The 18,150-nt window shown below is 36.4% G+C and overlaps 1 protein-coding gene and 1 long non-coding RNA gene across 2 annotated transcripts; one reads left to right on the top strand and one right to left on the bottom strand.

Annotated features, from left to right (window-relative positions):
- Window positions 1–232: 232 nt before the first annotated feature.
- On the top strand, window positions 233–12,602 carry LOC127521577 (calpain-2 catalytic subunit-like). The gene is made up of 21 exons (XM_051910933.1): window positions 233–495; window positions 2,459–2,528; window positions 4,040–4,158; window positions 5,226–5,359; window positions 5,570–5,738; window positions 6,815–6,898; window positions 6,982–7,067; window positions 7,146–7,220; window positions 7,302–7,462; window positions 7,543–7,712; window positions 8,341–8,352; window positions 9,126–9,337; window positions 9,598–9,634; window positions 10,711–10,776; window positions 10,866–10,923; window positions 11,053–11,117; window positions 11,530–11,598; window positions 11,778–11,856; window positions 11,971–12,087; window positions 12,209–12,267; window positions 12,356–12,602. Exons 1-21 carry the CDS (start codon window positions 259–261, stop codon window positions 12,377–12,379), a joined length of 2,103 nt encoding a protein of 700 aa, XP_051766893.1. The 5' UTR covers window positions 233–258; the 3' UTR covers window positions 12,380–12,602.
- Window positions 5,687–15,360, bottom strand: LOC127521578 (uncharacterized). The gene is made up of 3 exons (XR_007932404.1): window positions 15,222–15,360; window positions 12,392–12,447; window positions 5,687–5,800 (listed from the first exon to the last, which is right to left on the bottom strand). It is a non-coding gene; the product is annotated as an uncharacterized LOC127521578 (long non-coding RNA).
- Between the last annotated feature and the right edge of the window lie 2,790 nt (window positions 15,361–18,150).

Raw genomic sequence — 18,150 nt, 5'->3', positions numbered from 1 at the left:
TATACTTTGAAAAACATATGAAGCAATAAAGTAATGAAAAGTATATACTTAAATTGCTTAAGTTTCCTTCGCAGGGTTACATGATGCTAAACCAGCGTGAAAAGCAACACCTGCCCCGATGCGCTGACAGGTGAGTGTGACTCCGCCCTCACGTTTATCATACAGCGGCTCTCAGTATAAAATCAGCATCAGTTACACACAAACACTCACACACTATAGACAAGCTTCAGACACACTTGAGGACGACTACGGGACAGCATGTCTAATATTGCAAAGGTTCTTTCTAGGAGGCAGGACAGAGGAGAAGGAGTGGGAACAAACGAGAATGCGATTCCCTACAACAAGCAGGACTATCAGAGCCTGAAGAAGGAATGTCTGGCGAAAAGAACCCTGTTCTGTGACCCGACCTTCCCTGCTGAATCTGACTCTCTGGGATACAACGAACTCGGGCAGTCCTCCTCCAAGGCCAGAGGAGTGCAGTGGAAGAGACCCAAGGTACTGTGATGTCCTCTGTATCTGTGTGTGTGGTTCTGGTAAAGCCTATGTTATAGGGGACAAAATGTCCCCACAAAGATGGCAATAGCTGAAATCCTTGTCCTTGTGGGGACATTTTTTTTTTTTTGTCATCCTTGTGTTTTATAGAATCTAACTGATTCACATTCACAAGGAACAATGGGAAGTGTTTTTATAATTAATAATACTAATAAATAAATAAAATCATTTTAAAAATGGTAAAATTGCATGTTTAATTGCTGCATTTAAATTTTAATAAACCCAAAGTGGAACAAAAATTCCAATAACTTAAAGTAAAAAGTTAATTGCACTTTTTTTAACTACTTAATAATAGAATAATAAAAAAGAAATATAGCTGCAAGCAGCAATGACGGGCCCAAGCCCGGTGGCACCGCCAACCCGTCATTTGAATACACCACATTTAGGTCACCGTCTCCTCTCAAGATCCATAAAGCTACTAAAAACATATTTAAAACAGTAATAAATAATTCATTTAAAGACATATTTCGTACATGATGTTCGCAAACACAGACATTCTGTAACGCCCATGTCTAGAAAACACACACTCTCCTCTGTAAAAAAAAAAAAAAAAAAATGTTCGTCTTGTATAAATCAGTACATGAAATCACAGGTGTCAGGTAATAATAATTGTAACTCAAACAACATTTAGAAAACTAGTCCTGTCTGAATAGTGATATAGTGTCATGGTTCAATTTCAAATCAGTGTGAAGTTATCATTTGCAGTTCAAAATTTTTTTTCAAAAAAATCCACATTCAAACCAAAATATCTGCCTTCCTTTTGGTCGGAGCTAATGACTGTAAATTAGAAAGTTGTCCGGCTTAATGAGAACAATATGTGTACCAAGTTTGGTGACTGTAGGTTAAACTAACCCCCCACTTTTGTCAAAAGGTGGCACTATAGAGGCCCTCCTCCCCACCCGTTTCTAAGGCTTTGCCCATGTCTACTGGATGACAATCCTGACATGTGTGTCTAATTTCATGCAATTTGAAGCATGCTAAGAGTCCAAAACAAATATTGAAGTTTGATCTGTTGCTATGGCAACAGTGTTTGAAAAATATCAAATCTTTTCACAGGTCTACATTCGCCATGTCTTGACATTATATTGATGAAGTTTGAAGCAAATCGGATAAAAATAAGAGGGTTATCTCAAAGCATTTTGAAAGTGACACACTTCCTGTTGCCAGTTGGTTGCACTATAACTTTGACTCACAGTAGTCACATCCATGTGATCAGCCTCGTACAACGAACACACAGCTGAAGTTTCATAAAAATCAATCAATGTATGCAGAAGTTATAACACACTTCCTGTTTCCCTTTTCTCACCATAAATTTGTTGCCTCGCCACGGCCAAACCTGTTCGAGATATCAAAAATCTGCTCACAATTTAGCATCATCAATGTCTTGACTTCATGCTGACCAAGTTTGGTGGTGATCGGATTAATCGCCTAGGAGGAGTATATCAAATTCCAGAGCATGCGTTTTTCAAACAACCCATAATAGCCGACTTCCTGTTGAGCTGGTGTATAACTTAGAGCACTAAAGTTGTTAGCCCGGATGAGGTCTATGTGTACGGAGTTTCATACTAATACATGCAAGTGTGTTTGATATACGGACCAAGATTTCGGACCCCGTTCAAGGGGGCACCGTAAAGCCCCTGTGCCACGCCCGGGTACCAGCCTCTGTGGCGTCCTAATGGCCGCAGATTCCAATGTGTGTGCCAATTTTCATGAGTTTGAGCATGTTTAGGCCCCCAAAAAGCCCCAGATGGTTGAAAAAAAATAATCACCCTTAGAAAAACAATAGGGCCCTGCGCCTTAGTGGCTTGGGCCCTAAAAATGTTGATGCGATATGAAACATTTTTATGAAACATTGCATAATGTAATAATATCAGCTCTAATTATGCTCAATTTTCTGTTTTTAAAGGAGCTGTTCTCAAACCCTGAGTTCATTGTGGACGGCGCCAAGCGGACGGACATCTGCCAGGGAGCTTTAGGTGAGAAAAGACCCTTTTGGTCACATTAGTGTTCGGGTGTGGCCTGTAGAGAAACACAATGAATCATTTATGATTTTTGTTAACATGATGGGCAGCATAGGTGAAGATATTATTACTGATTTCAGCGTCAAAAAACAAGCTGAATATGGCATTTCAGGATCAGTTTAATTATGCATTATGATATCAAATGAGGTGTTTAGTTACCTGTATCTGCTGGTGTGTCTGCTTTATGTTGACATGAGTACACTGTCTTCTACCCCGAACTCACACTCGTATTGTGCGAAGCTAACCACCATGACACACGAATATAAACACTATATCAAAAAAGATGTGACACATGAGCCATTAACACTATAGACCTATTTTGTTTGTCTATAAACAAATTGTAATTTGTACAGAGCCCCCATGAGGACATGGTCATGGAAGAAATCAATTATATTTCAATGCATTTGCATTCGCTCACAAAACTTTTTTGTTCCCCCAAAGAAATTCCCAGCGAATTAAGTTTCTCCAGGAAACACAACAGAACTCGTTTAGCTATAGATATCTTTTTGCAAGAGAACGCAAAAGTTGCGTCAGTGAATGCAACGTTTTTTCAGGGGAACACAGTACTTTTGCAAGAGAACACAAAAGTATGTAGCCCCTGAAGGGACATCATGGTGGATGAGAGGAAAAAATATATGTCAGTGCTTTTGCGTTCTCTTGCAAATGTTTGCATTCCCCCGAGAAAGAGCTCAAAAGTTTTGTGTGCAAACAAAGTTTCTTGGGGGAATGCAAACATAAAATTTTTCCTCCCATCTCATTTTTTTTTTTCCATTACCATGTGCCTTTAGGGACTTACAAAAGTTGCACGAGCAAATGAAAAGTTTCTCTGGGGAACATAATTGTTTTACAAGAGAACACAAAAGTTGAATGAAAAGCTTCTCCGGGGGAATGCAATTTTTTTTTTTTTTTCAAAAGAACGCAAAAGTTGTGCAAGCGAATTAAAAGTTACTTTGGAGAACGCAAAATTTTTGCAAGAGAACGCAAAAGTTGTGCGAGCGAATGAAAAGTTTCTTCGGAGAAAGCATTATTTTTGCAAAAGTTGTAAGAATGAATCAAAAGTTACAATATTTTTGGGCAAGAGAACACAAAAGTTGTGCGAACAAATGCAAAGTTTCTTGAGCGAACATAAAATCTGCAAGAGAATGCAAAAGTTGAAATACATGCTCAAGTTTTAGTGGTAAGTGGTTAACAACAAAGCATGAGCAACAATAAGAGTGATGCTAGCTTTAGTAACAGCTAATTAAAGTTACCTCACACTACAAGTGCTGTGGAAAAACATGGGAGTGGTCAAGTCTTAAGCTTGAAGGTTGTAGGTTCAAACCCCACAATGGTTGATCCATGAACCAACACCATTGAGCAAGACGCATACGCCCAGAATACTCATAAGTGTACTAGAAGTTAGTTTGCATAAAATCATCAGCTCAAGCCATAATAAATAATTATAATTATGTTTGATACATTGGCAGGTGACTGTTGGTTGATGGCAGCCATTGCATCTCTGACTCTGAATAATGAGATTCTGGAACGTGTAGTTCCACATGGACAGAGTTTTACGGAGGACTATGCCGGCATCTTCCACTTTCAGGTCAGAACATACAAACAGACTGACTCACACTGAAGATCTGGGATTTAATTTAAACCTGGGGGGAAAAGTCTTAATTTAAGGATTAAAAAAAACAAACAAAAAAAAACAAACATTCAAAGTGCTTTAAATCATTTTAATCACTAATTTTAAAGGATTAGTTCACTTCAGAATTAAAATTTCCTGATAATTTACTCACCCCAATCTCATCCAAGAAGTTCATGTCTTCATCAGTCGAAAAGAAATTATGGTTTTTGAGGAAAACATTCCAGGATTTTTCTCCATATAGTGGACTTCAATAGCTATCAACAGGTTGAAGGTCCAAATTACAGTTTCAGTGCAGCTTCAAAGGGCTCTACATGATCCCAGCCGAGGAATAAGGGTTTTGTCTACAGAAATGATCTGTCATTTTCTAAAAAAAAAAAAAAAAAAAAAAAAAAAGTTATATACCTTTTAACCACAAATGCTCGTCTTGAACTGCTCCGCGATGCGCCCCGCATTACGTAATCACGTTGGAAAGGTCATGCGTGACGTAGGCAGAAGTACCACGGTAGGGCGAAAATCTCATTTTCTCCTCCAACTTCAAAATCATCTGACATTGTTGTTTTACCTTTTTTTGTAAAGGCCGTTTGACTTAGTTTTGCACGTTCGCTTTGTAAACACTTGCTCGGTACTTCCGCCTACATCACATGTGATCTTTCCAACGTGATTACGCAATGCAGTCTTTTCGACTGAAAAAAGAAAGACATAAACATCTTGGATGACATGGGGGTGAGTAAATTATCAGGAAATTTTAATTCTAAAGTGAACTAATCCCTTAAATATAATTTTAGCTAATAATATATTAAATATAAAATGTTAGCTAATAATATATTGTAATAATTTTATTAAAATAAAAAATGTAATTCAATTTAAAAATTGTATAATTTAAATTTAGAAAACTGGTAGGCAAGTCTGGTTGCAGACTTTTGGACTTCATTCAAGTACTTACGATGCAAAATATGATCATATTATGATTTCAATGATAAAGCTACACTGTCAGACTGATGGTGTTGTTCTTGTCTCTTCAGTTCTGGCAGTACGGTGAATGGGTGGACGTGGTCATTGATGACCGTTTGCCCACCAGAGATGGGAAGCTGCTGTTTGTTCACTCCGCCGAGGGCTCTGAGTTTTGGAGCGCTCTGCTGGAGAAGGCCTATGCAAAGTGAGTGTGTGTGTTTATTCATCATAAATTACCTGCTACTACTTACCTGAACTGCATTGCTGAACAATATGATACTGAGTCATCCGAAACGCTTGGTAAACACTGTGCTTACTGTACAACCACAGCCTTCAAATCACACAATATTCATACAACATGTCACATATCCATGACATACTAACCGGTGACGCCGATTTCTACCGTATTTTGAAGGGTAAACGGCTCGTATGAAGCTCTGACAGGAGGTTGGACCACTGAGGGTTTTGAGGATTTCACCGGAGGCATCGCTGAGAACTATGATCTGAGCAAAGCTCCTCCGTACCTGTTTAAGCTCATGCAGAAAGCACTGACGCTGGGCTCATTACTGGGCTGCTCCATTAATGTGAGTCTTATTCCACTTCTGTTGGCTTTCATTTTGTTGCATTTTGAGCTGCAATAGCTTATCTATGGCAAGAAAAAATAGTGATTAATACATAATAATGCACAAGTCTTCAGATAAATGTTTTGTACTTAACAAACACACTTTAGAGACCTAAGCTATTTACAAATATCCAGATTAAAGGATACTAATTAGTTTATGAGACAGAACAATTTGCATGTGCTTCAAGGATGTTTTGCAGGCGACTTACTAAGAATACTTGCCACATATGCAAATAGGTTGGACTCACCCATATTTAAAGGAGGAATTTTTGTGTGGAAATATGAAATGTTAGCTTACTTGTGGCTCACACTAAATACCAGGAGTTTCAAGTGTGACTATTGATATCATTGCTGTAATACATAAGGATGCACTGATAATAATGAAGGATGCACTGATATGAACATTCGGGCCATGATGATAATACCAATATATTGTCTAGTATATGTACACACACACTGCTGTTCAAAAGTTTGGGGTCTGTCAGATTTTTTAATGTTCTTGAAAGAAGTCTCTTATGCTCATGAAGGCTGTATTTATTTGATCAAATTACAGTAAAACAGTCTTATAAGAAGTAGTCTTATAATTTAAAATAACTGTTTTCTATTTGAATATATGTTAATGTAATTTATGCAAAGCTGAATTTTCAGCATCATTACTCCAGTCTTCAGTGTCACGTGATCATTCAGAAACTATTCTAACATGGTGATTTGATGCTTAAGAAACATTTCTGATTATTATCAGAAACTGTTGTACGGCATAATATTTTTGTTTGGACATTTTTTTTGGACTTTTTTTCAGGATTCTTTGAATAAAAAGTTCAAAAGAATGACATTTATTTGAAACAGAACTATTTTGTAACTTTATAAATGTCTTTCTGTCACTTTTGATTCGTTTAATGCATCCTTGCTGAATAAAATTATTCATTTCTTTAAAAAAAAATCTTATGGTAGTGCCATTGCTCTCATGTGGGAAATACAGGTTTGAACCTGACTAGCTACAGTTTTTATCATTAAAATCATATTTTAATTATTGAGCAGAATACCAGTTCATGTGAGACGGAGGCGGTGACGAGTCTGAAGCTGGTGAAGGGTCATGCCTACTCCGTCACGGCCGCAGAGGAGGTCAGACATCGCCACTGATGCTGAAATATGGATTTGATGGGAATAATAAGAAGGAGCTCTAATTATTGTCACCTTACATGCAGGTTCACTTCAGAGGCAATCCGGTTCAACTGGTGCGTATCAGGAACCCGTGGGGTCGGGTGGAGTGGACGGGCGCTTGGAGTGATAAGTGAGTTCCCTAAACAGATCGTACTCCTTCAACATCGGTCTTAATAGCCCTGTAAAATGTTTCCCATCTCTTCCTCAGTTCCCAGGAATGGAACAGCGTCCAACCAGAGGAGAAAGCGAAACTGAATCATTCAGCTGAAGATGGAGAGTTCTGGTAAGAGAACTTGAGCTTTTTAACCTTTTTAACCCTCAAACTTGTAACAAATAACTTGACTAATCTTCCTCGTCCTGTCAGGATGGCGTATTCTGACTTCATACAGCAGTTCTCGAAGTTGGAGATCTGTAATCTGACTCCAGACACTCTTTCAAGTGACGATGTGAGCCACTGGAGCTACAACCAGTTTGAAGGAAACTGGAGGGTGGGCTCCACCGCAGGGGGCTGCAGGAACAACCCAGGTATATCGAATCAACATGAATGTGCTTGAAACCAAATTGTTTTAGTTCCATAATACAATCATTTGGTTTCTCCTCTCCAGCTACATTCTGCTCAAACCCTCAGTTTGTGATCAAGCTGGAGGATGCAGATGATGATCCCTATGATGGCGAAGATGGATGCACGTTTCTTGTGGGTCTGATGCAGAAAGATGGTCGTAAAGACAAGCGGTTTGGACGAGACCTGAACACCATTGGCTTTGCTATCTATAAGGTAACTGGTCACATACAATCAGTAATACCATTGAAACCAGAAACAACTTTACTCTCAACACCAAAAACAACTTCACAACCAACAGTACCACTAACCTTGCAAACACTTTTTCAGCAGTCTTGGATCTAGAAGTGTCTTTCAAAGTCATTTTCTCCATAAAGATTAAAAACAAGTTCAAGAAAGATTCATTAACCAAACCAACCTGTTAAGATTAATCGCAAAATTACAAAATTTGAAACTGTAAAATAGGCCTATTTGAAAAGCATGGGTAGTGCAGTTCTTCACCTGTTTGAGTACTAAAGATTTTTTTTCTTAAATGATGTTGAAATATTGATTAATAGCCTCTGAGCTCATGGTAGGTCTGTCTGGAAATATATATATATAAAAAAAAAATAAAAAAAAATCTCTATGGAGGATGTGATTTTTACTTCCAGAACCCGATTACTGTACAACACATTATACAACACATTTTTCTATTAACATAACCATCAACATTACAACATTACCACAGAATAATATATATATATATATATAATATATATCTCTATATCTCAAAATAATTTTTTTTTTTTTTGGTGAAAATGTCTGAATTTGAACATTGAATAATACAATATTCTTTGTTTTTCAGGTTCCAGATGAGGTGTGTATGAGCTCTATATGTTTTGTACATAAGAGTAGCTGGACAACACAAATGTAAGGCAAGGTGATGCTAAAAAAAAATGAGATTGGAGGAAAAAAAATTATATTACAGTGCCTTTGTATCTCAGTTCGTTCTTTTCAAAACTCTCTCCTTTTGGAGAGAATACAAAGTTTCTTGGGTGAATGCAATCCTTTGGAAGAGAATGCAAATTTTTTTGGAGGAACACAGTCCTTTGGGAGAGAATTCAAAGTTTCTCTGGGGAATGCAATCCTTTTTTCAAGAGAACGCAAAGTTTATCGGGGGAATGCAATTCTATTGAGAGAGAACGCAACGCTTCCCAGGGGAACGCAATTCCTTGGGAGAGTACTCAGAAGTTTCTTGAGGGAACACAATCCATTTTTCGAGAGAACGCAAAGTTTCTATGGGGAATGCAATCCTTCGGGAGAAAATGCAAACTTTCTCGGGGGTGTGCAATCCTTTGGGAGAGAACGCAAAATTTCTCGGGGAACGCAATTCCTTGGGATAGTACTCATAAGTTTCTTGGGGGAACACAATCCTTTTTCGAGAGAATACAAAGTTTCTAAGGGGAACGCAGTCCTTTAGGAGAGAACACATAAGTTTTGTGAGCAAACACAAAAGCACTGAAATATAATTGTTCATCCCATTTTATATTTTTCCATCACCATACATTTATAAGGAACAAGCTTTGCAATTTTTTTTTTTTTTTTTTTTAGATATTTCCAGAATTTTATCCATCTGTGTTTGTGTTGCAGTTAAAGGGTCGCAACAATATTCATCTCGGTCCTGACGTACTGCTGCATCAGCAGCCCGTTGCAAAGAGCAACACCTTCACCAAACTGCGAGAGACGAGCGAGCGCTTCAAACTGCCTCCTGGTGAATACGTCATCATCCCCTCCACTTTCAAGCCGGATTACAATGGAAGCTTCATACTCCGTGTGTTCACAGAGAAAGAGGCTGCTGCCAGGTTAGTTTCAAGTGTGTAAACAAACATGGGTTTAAATAGTTCTAGTTTTACACCACATGGTGGCGATGTTGCACAGGTTCTGTTTTGTCTACTCTACTTTGTCTACTTTTGTCGAGTTAATAGTAACACTAAAACATCTGTTTTCTCTGTGTTTGTGTCTGTGTTTAAATCATAACAAATAAATCATAATTGTTCCTTAAACATTCTTGTATTTGCACCCAAATGCATGATGGATGTAATTCTGACTCTCGTCCCTGCAGCCCAATGGATACAGAGATCAGTGCAGATATAAAAAAGGTGAAATTAATTTATCATTTACAAACATAGCATATTATATATATATATATATATATATATATATAAACATAAGTCTTACTGATTCCAAAATTATGAACGGCAGTTTTGGGATCAATAAGATTTTTAATGTTTTTAAAAGAAGTCTCTTGTGCTCATCAAGGCTTTATTTATTTCATTAAAAAAATAAAAAATAAAAAGTAATATTGTGAAATATTTTTACAATTTGATTTATTATTACATTTGAAAATATTTTAAAATGTAATTTATTCTTGTGATGGCAAAGCTGAATTTTTTAGCATCATTACTCCAGTCTTCAGTGTCACATGATCCTTCAGAAATCATTCTAATATGATGATTTGATGCTCAAGAAACATTTAATGTGTACAATTGTACATAATATTTGTGTATAATTTTTTTTTTCAGGATTCTTTGATGAATAGAAAGTTCAAAAGAACAGAGTTTATTTGAAATATAATCTTTTGTAACATTATAAATGTCTTTACTGTCACTTTTGATCGATTTAATGCATCCCTGCTGAATAAAAGTATTAATTTCTTTCATTTCTTTTCAAAAAAATAAAAATAAATATTCTTACTGACCCCAAACTTTTGAACGGTAGTGTATAATGTTACAAAAGCTTTGTATTTCAGATAAATGCTGTTCTTTTGAACTTTCTATTGATCAAGGAATCCTGAAAAAAAAAGTACACAACTGTTTTCAACAGTGATAGTAATTAGAAATGTTTCTTGAGCAGCAAATTGGAATATCAGAATGATTTCTGAAGGATCATGTGACACTGAAGACTGGAGTAATGATGCTGAAAATTCAGCTTTGCCATCACAGGAATTAATTACATTATGAAATATATTCAAATAGAAAACAGTTGTTTTAAATTGTAATAATATTTCACAATATTACTGTTTTACTGTATTTTTAATTAAAAAAATGTGAGCAGATGAAACTTCTTTTAAAAACATTAAAAATCTTACTGATCCCAAACTTTTGAATGGTAGTGTGTGTGTGTGTGTGTGTTTATTTATTTATTTAATTTAAAGAACACTTTTTTTCTTTTCCAGCAATACATATCTAAGAGTGATGTGGACCCTCATTTCAAACTCCTTTTCAATGAGGTTGCTGGAAACGTAAGTCACATGACATCATTTTCAGTTTTGGGTCATTATCAAAAATTATATATTTTCCCAGTATGCATGATCTTGTCTTTTCTCTGCAGGACTCAGAGGTATCTGTGACTGAACTACAGCAGATCCTGGACAGTGTTATCTCGAAACGTATGAAAACACTTTTTCACTTTTATTCACATAATTATATAGATATTTGCATTTAAAAACCCCTTGAAATAGTTTAACAATCTGTTCTGTGCCGGTCATGCTCACAATGTTTTGTGGTATTTCACACAGGAACTGATCTGAAGACCGATGGATTCAGTATGGAAACCTGTCGCCAGATTATCAGTCTGCTAGATGTATCCTTACCTCACTGGATGATATGAATAGATAGATACTACATGGATTCATGTTTTTATCAGCCAAACCTCTTTGTCCCTAAATATTTTCTTTAGGTACCCCCTGATATTTTAAGTTGTATTTCAATAATTCTTATATTCTTATATTTCAGCACATTCGCATGTTCACTTTTCTTTGATTTCGGATGACTATTTTCTTTCTTGATTATTTTCATATAAAATATTTTAAAAATATAGTTATTTTGATTGTTATTATTTAAAAAATGTTTATTCATTTTCATTGTACATTTTATGATTTTAATTATTAGCTTTTCATCAACTCACAATATGCCTGTGATTTGCAAACCTTATTTTGGAATTTAAAACACGGATTATCATCATAATCCTGCTATAACCTTTGACCTCAGTTCAGAGAGATGGCAGTGGCAAACTTGGCCTTGTGGAGTTTCACGCACTGTGGACAAAGATCCAGAAATATATGGTATAATATATATTTTGGTAAAATATTTCAGATCAATTAAAAAAAAATCTCAAATAACCGACAAGGTACAGATATATTGTGCATCCCTATTATGACAGAGCAACAATTTTGTTCTGATCAATTCTTAATTTTTAGTGATGCTTATTAATGAATGTGGATTTTCTGTCGTACCTCATCAGGAAATTTTTAAGAACCGTGATGCAGACAAATCAGGCACTATGAGTTCCCATGAGATGAGAGATGCCGTGAAAGAAGCAGGTAATGTGTCTATGGTTAGACAGTGAATAAAGAATACATTTCTTCTAAGTGTATAATAGTATATAGATCATAATATAGAGTGAGATAATGCTTGTATTGTATTTTCCTCTACAGGGTTCCAGCTGAACAACGAAGTACTTCAGGTGATAGTCTCACGTTATGCCAATCAGCAGTACGCCATTGACTTTGATTGCTTCGTCAGCTGCCTGATTCGCCTGGAGATGCTCTTCAGTAAGTTTTACTGGAGATTATCCAGAATGTTTTAAATTACCGGAAATAAATAGCTAGAAATGAAATTGACCGTTTGTTTATAAGTGGTTTACTGTAACGTTTTCACCTGTGCTCTACACAGAAATGTTTAAAACATTAGATAAGAAGAACACCGGGAAAATCGAGATGGATATCCTGCAGGTGATGCACAAGTGTGACCATGGATGTTGATTTCTGAATCTTCTCAATGTAGCGTTATCATTTACAGATGTGTTGTTTTGTGTTGCAGTGGCTCTGCTTGGCTCTCAATTGAAAATCCACTTACCATAATTACACCAGATGTCTATTTCCAGCAATTAAACTGAGGAGGACACAGCAGACCTGGAATAAAATAGTGTAAAGAGGTGTTGCTTGAGTAAAGTCAACTAAAGATGGTTATTAGCTAAACTTTAAATTGCTTTCAATATGCAATTTGTTTATGGTGCTTATCTGCTGAAAATAAAACCATTTGCAATAATAAAGATGACTAAATCACATTTTGCATATTCACAAAGTCTGATGATTTGATATCCTGTTTACAAATAATTACCATAGTTTCCACCAAAATAACATTGTTTTTAAACTAATAGGTATCACATTGAATTACAGGTGCTGGTCATATAATTAGAATATCATCAAAAAGTTGATTTATTTCACTAATTTCATTCAAAAAGTGAAACTTGTATATTATATTCATTCATTACACTCAGACTGATATATTTCAAATGTTTATTTCTTTTAATTTTGATGATTATAACTGACAACTAAGGAAAATCCCAAATTCAGTATCTCAGAAAATTAGAATATTGTGAAAAGGTTCAATATTGAAGACACCTGGTGCCACACTCTAATCAGCTAATTAACTCAAAACACCTGCAAAGGCCTTTAAATGGTCTCTCAGTCTAGTTCTGTAGGCTGCACAATCATGGGGAAGACTGCTGACTTGACAGTTGTCCAAAAGACAACCATTGACACCTTGCACAAGGAGGGCAAGACACAAAAGGTCATTGCAAAAGAGGCTGGCTCTTCACAGAGCTCTGTGTCCAAGCACATTAATAGAGAGGCGAAGGGAAGGAAAAGATGTGGTAGAAAAAAAGTGTACAAGCAATAGGGATAACTGCACCCTGGAGAGGATTGTGAAACAAAACCCATTCAAAAATGTGGGGGAGATTCACAAAGAGTGGACTGCAGCTGGAGTCAGTGCTTCAAGAACCACTACGCACAGACGTATGCAAGATATGGGTTTCAGCTGTCACATTCCTTGTGTCAAGCCACTCTTGAACAACAGACAGCGTCAGAAGCGTCTCGCCTGGGCTAAAGACAAAAAGGACTGGACTGCTGCTGAGTGGTCCAAAGTTATGTTCTCTGATGAAAGTAAATTTTGCATTTCCTTTGGAAATCAGGGTCCCAGAGTCTGGAGGAAGAGAGGAGAGGCACACAATCCACGTTGCTTGAGGTCCAGTGTAAAGTTTCCACAGTCAGTGATGGTTTGGGATGCCATGTCATCTGCTGGTGTTGGTCCACTGTGTTTTCTGAGGTCCAAGGTCAACGCAGCCGTATACCAGGAAGTTTTAGAGCACTTCATGATTCCTGCTGCTGACCAACTTTATGGAGATGCGGATTTCATTTTCCAACAGGACTTGGCACCTGCACACAGTGCCAAAGCTACCAGTACCTGGTTTAAGGACCATGGTATCCCTGTTCTTAATTGGCCAGCAAACTCGCCTGACCTTAACCCCATAGAAAATCTATGAGGTATTGTGAAGAGGAAGATGCAATATGCCAGACCCAACAATGCAGAAGAGCTGAAGGCCACTATCAGAGCAACCTGGGCTCTTATAACACCTGAGCAGTGCCACAGACTGATCGACTCCATGCCACGCCGCATTGCTGCAGTAATTCAGGCAAAAGGAGCCCCAACTAAGTATTGAGTGCTGTACATGCTCATACTTTTCATGTTCATACTTTTCAGTTGGCCAAGATTTCAAAAAATCCTTTCTTTGTATTGGTCTTAAGTAATATTTTAATTTTCTGAGATACTGAATTTGGGATTCTCCTTTGTTGTCAGTTATAATCATCAAAATTAAAAGAAACATTTGAAATATATCAGTCTGTGTGTAATGAATGAATATAATATACAAGTTTCACTTTTTGAATGAAATTAGTGAAATAATACTGTATACGATGGTATTTATTTACATGGTAGTACAATGGTACTTTATTGTTAGCGCATATAAACGGTAACTTAAATTCACAGATTAGCCTAATTTATGACAATTTTTTTTTTTATGGCCTGTGAATGTGCGACTTCCGATTCATTAGCCGCTATAGGTAGCCTAAATAAGAATAACAAAGTGCACTAAACACAAACTATTTGCGATACAAACCATGTTGTTATGATTACGACGATAAATTAAAATGATATAATAACAAAAACCAGTTTGCTACATCAAGCAGCATAACAAACTGTTTTTGTAGGCTAGCTTATAACTGAAGCGGCTGACGCCAGAAACTTCACATTCAAGCTTAAAATGGCCTAGTGGATAAAATGTTTACTTAAAAATACGTTTGACAATGGGGATTGCCGTACAGACCTGATAATCACTTTCTCTGCCTTCACAATAATATTTCAGCAATCATGTCGCATGCGCGTTCCTGTATTTTCTGTTGACTTACTTGGATGTTTATGCCCTGTCCAAATACCCACACTTGCAGTCTTTGCACTTGGCCACTTGTCTGCTTACATGATGTATTTCCTGTATTTGGCTCAAGTGTTCAAGTATGTGTGAAGACTGCAAGTGTGCATAGAACTTCTGATTACCCGATGGGACACACTTATAGTCTTGCAAAAAATGCAAGAGTTTACAGAACTTTTTTTTATTATTATTATTTTCAGTACTTCGCATTTTAAAATACACTTCTAAATGTCTGTTCAGTGGTCGCTATGTAACTAACAGAAGACACAATTTTAAAATTGTGGTGCTTCTTTAAGTGATAAAAATCAATTGCAATTGTTGTACAAAATACACAGCCTACTCATCTTTGCATCAATAAAATGTGCAACACTTTATATTTTACTACCAAATTATATGTAATATATAATTAATTTAACTTACAGTCGTATGTTTTCCTTTACATCTCGCGATTTCAGGGCATTTGAGTTCCCGAACATAATGCATGATGGGATACGCTTAGCCTAAAATACTGCTCCGAAGCAGTATTCAAGACAGTGTGGGTTTAGTGTGCATTAAGGGCACTGCACTTGGGCATTTTAAGACATGGGACAGTCTTGCGCACTTACTTCCTGTGATGGGATATCAACCATCTCATGCACTTCCTGTCCAAAAACTACAGTGAATCAGGATTGACTAAAGGTGGGCTACAAATAGATGGTATGACTCCGAGCTAAATTGTGGCTACGCACAGCCAACGCACAGAACATGTCAAAGATATGAAACCAAACACCTTGTAATCACTGTTGACTTTGCTTACATGATGGAATATCATACAAATCGCAAGTTATTTTGGCAAAAACGAAACATAACCAAATTAAACCTTTGTGAAAACTCGTTCAGCTACACAAAAGCGCCACCTGTCGGATTTTAAAGGCGGTGCAGACAGAGCGTTGAATTATACACATGATCAGACGTAACTGCACAAATGTTTTGATTAATGTTTATAAAATTACATGTCAATTAAGCAGTTTTATTTTATTGCTTGAGCACCGAATTATATTTTTTACATATAGCACTCCTGGATAGACCCATAGACTGTAAAAAAAAAAATAAAAAATAGGACAGACCATGAAAATTCTCAAATGAAGTTTTGCTTTCCCTTGGGTGGAGCTTGAAGTCCTGCCCCCCCCCCTCGCTGGATGCAATGGGTGGAGCTAGACAGTCCAACCACAACCTAACCCTACCCATAACCCTATAGCTAAACATAACTCCACCCATTAGGTCGACAGAGGTGGAGCTGGACATCATTTGGCTCTGCACTGAGTGAGCGCCACTTCACAATCCCAACAAGGAAATGAAATTAGACTATGACAACACTTTATGCATCTATGTGGGAGGGGAAGTTAGTGTCTCAGCTGTAAAAGTAGTTAACCTTATACCAACAAAAATGCAATATGCATAAAATAGACTATAAAATAATAAAACCCAATTGCAAAAACGTTTGGTGATGTAATTTAAGCATATGATTAAGTGTTTGGAATTTGTTAGGACAGCACAATTTGTAGTCTATTAGGTTTTGAATCTGCATAAACACATTAAACGCTTGGCCATGTCTATGTACGCCCTTTTCATGGTTTTGCCCAGACCCCTTAATTCCAATGAAGACAAATCTTGTTTCCTTCTCTGTCAATCCACAAATCAAGGTTTATATAGAAATGGTTACTGAATCCCACCAAATACCTTTAGGGTGAACTGCAAGTCAGTGTTGCGAACTAATTTTCAGGGGAAGTTGCTAAAGGAGGGTTGATTTGTTGCAAAATGACGTTGTGATGTCATTGCCTGATGACGTCAAACCACGACGCAAAACTGCGTTATTGCGTAGAATACACATAAAAATATGATTTGAAATATGTTAATATGGATTTGTTCATAAAAAATAATATTAACATATTTTATTTGTAAAAGTAATATAAACAGATCAGATATTTTTGTTTTTAAATAGAATGTTGACTTATTGAACAGTTACACGTTTTTTAACAATTACATTTTATGTGTAGGCCTATTTTCTTATTAATTAGTAAAACTACACATTTTTAAAAAAATATATAGTTTTAAGCAGTGTATTGGTAGTTAGTGTGCTACACTCTAAGAAAAGTCTGTAAAAATAGGGCACATTGTACTGTGTTAACATGAAGGAATTATCCGTATTGATTTTTCACAAGTGTTTTACCTGTGTTTTAAATTACACATTGCATTTTGTGTTTTAGGGTTACACAGGGTCACAACTTAATGGATAATGTCCTGGCAGAAAATTACCAGTAGCCTACATTTTCCGTTTTTCTGCAGTTTTTTTCTTAAAGTGTACCAAACTGAACAACAATTAGATACAACTTAATAACATGCTGTATCATAAACAATTATTATTGAACAATTGCAACTATCAACTTAATTCACGTTTGATGTGTGTACTGTTAGGCATCTTTCTTCAGCTCTCTCCAGGCTGATGTGCTGCTTGGCCTGCTATAGCTGTTCAGTGGTTTCCTCTTTTTGTTTAATTTAGATGAAAATATGTGCCTTTTTAATAGTTTGAGTCACAAGTTGCCAAATTTTAGAAATAACTAAATTTGTTGGTAGGTGCTTTTTGGGGAAAAAAAAAAAAAAAAAAAAAAAGTTGCTAGGGTAGTCTGAAAAGATGCTGAATCTAGCAACAAAATTGCTAAGTTGGCAACACTGCAGCAAGAAGAAGCTGTTAGGAAGGACTAACTGTCATGCCTGTGGTTTTGACTTTAAATGTTTCACAAACATTTATGGGTGTGATGTTTGGGTGTCTGGCTATAGTGTAGATCCAAACATAGTTTCATAACTTTTTGCTATAGTAGTTGGGTAAACAAGGGAACAACAGTGAAGCCATGGAGTCAACTATATGATGAAGGGTTTGATTCTAAAGTGACAATGTTTTATTAAAGGCAATTTGCATGTTACAACTCAATTACAATATCTGGTTTTAAAGGAATAGTTCACTTTCAAATAAAAATTTCCTGATAATTTACTCACCCCCATGTCATCCAAGATGTCCATGTCCTTATTTCTTCAGTCCAAAAGAAATTAAGGTTTTTAATGAAAACATTCCAGGATTATTCTCCTTATAGTGGACTTCAATGGTCTCCAAACGGTTGAAGGTCAAAATTACAGTTTCAGTGCAGCTTCAAAGGACTTTAAACGATACCAGACGAGGAATAAGGGTCTTATCTAGCGAAACGATCGGTCATTTTCTAAAAAAATAAATAAATAAATAAATAAATAAATAAATCAAAATGTATATGCTTTACAGGCACAAATGATCGCATCATAAGTGCTTCCACCAGAACGC

Source organism: Ctenopharyngodon idella, chromosome 10, assembly GCF_019924925.1.
Source record: "Ctenopharyngodon idella isolate HZGC_01 chromosome 10, HZGC01, whole genome shotgun sequence".
NCBI lineage: Eukaryota > Metazoa > Chordata > Actinopteri > Cypriniformes > Xenocyprididae > Ctenopharyngodon > Ctenopharyngodon idella.
Note: the sequence above shows the minus strand (reverse complement) of the source record. Positions and strands in the feature narration are given on the sequence as shown.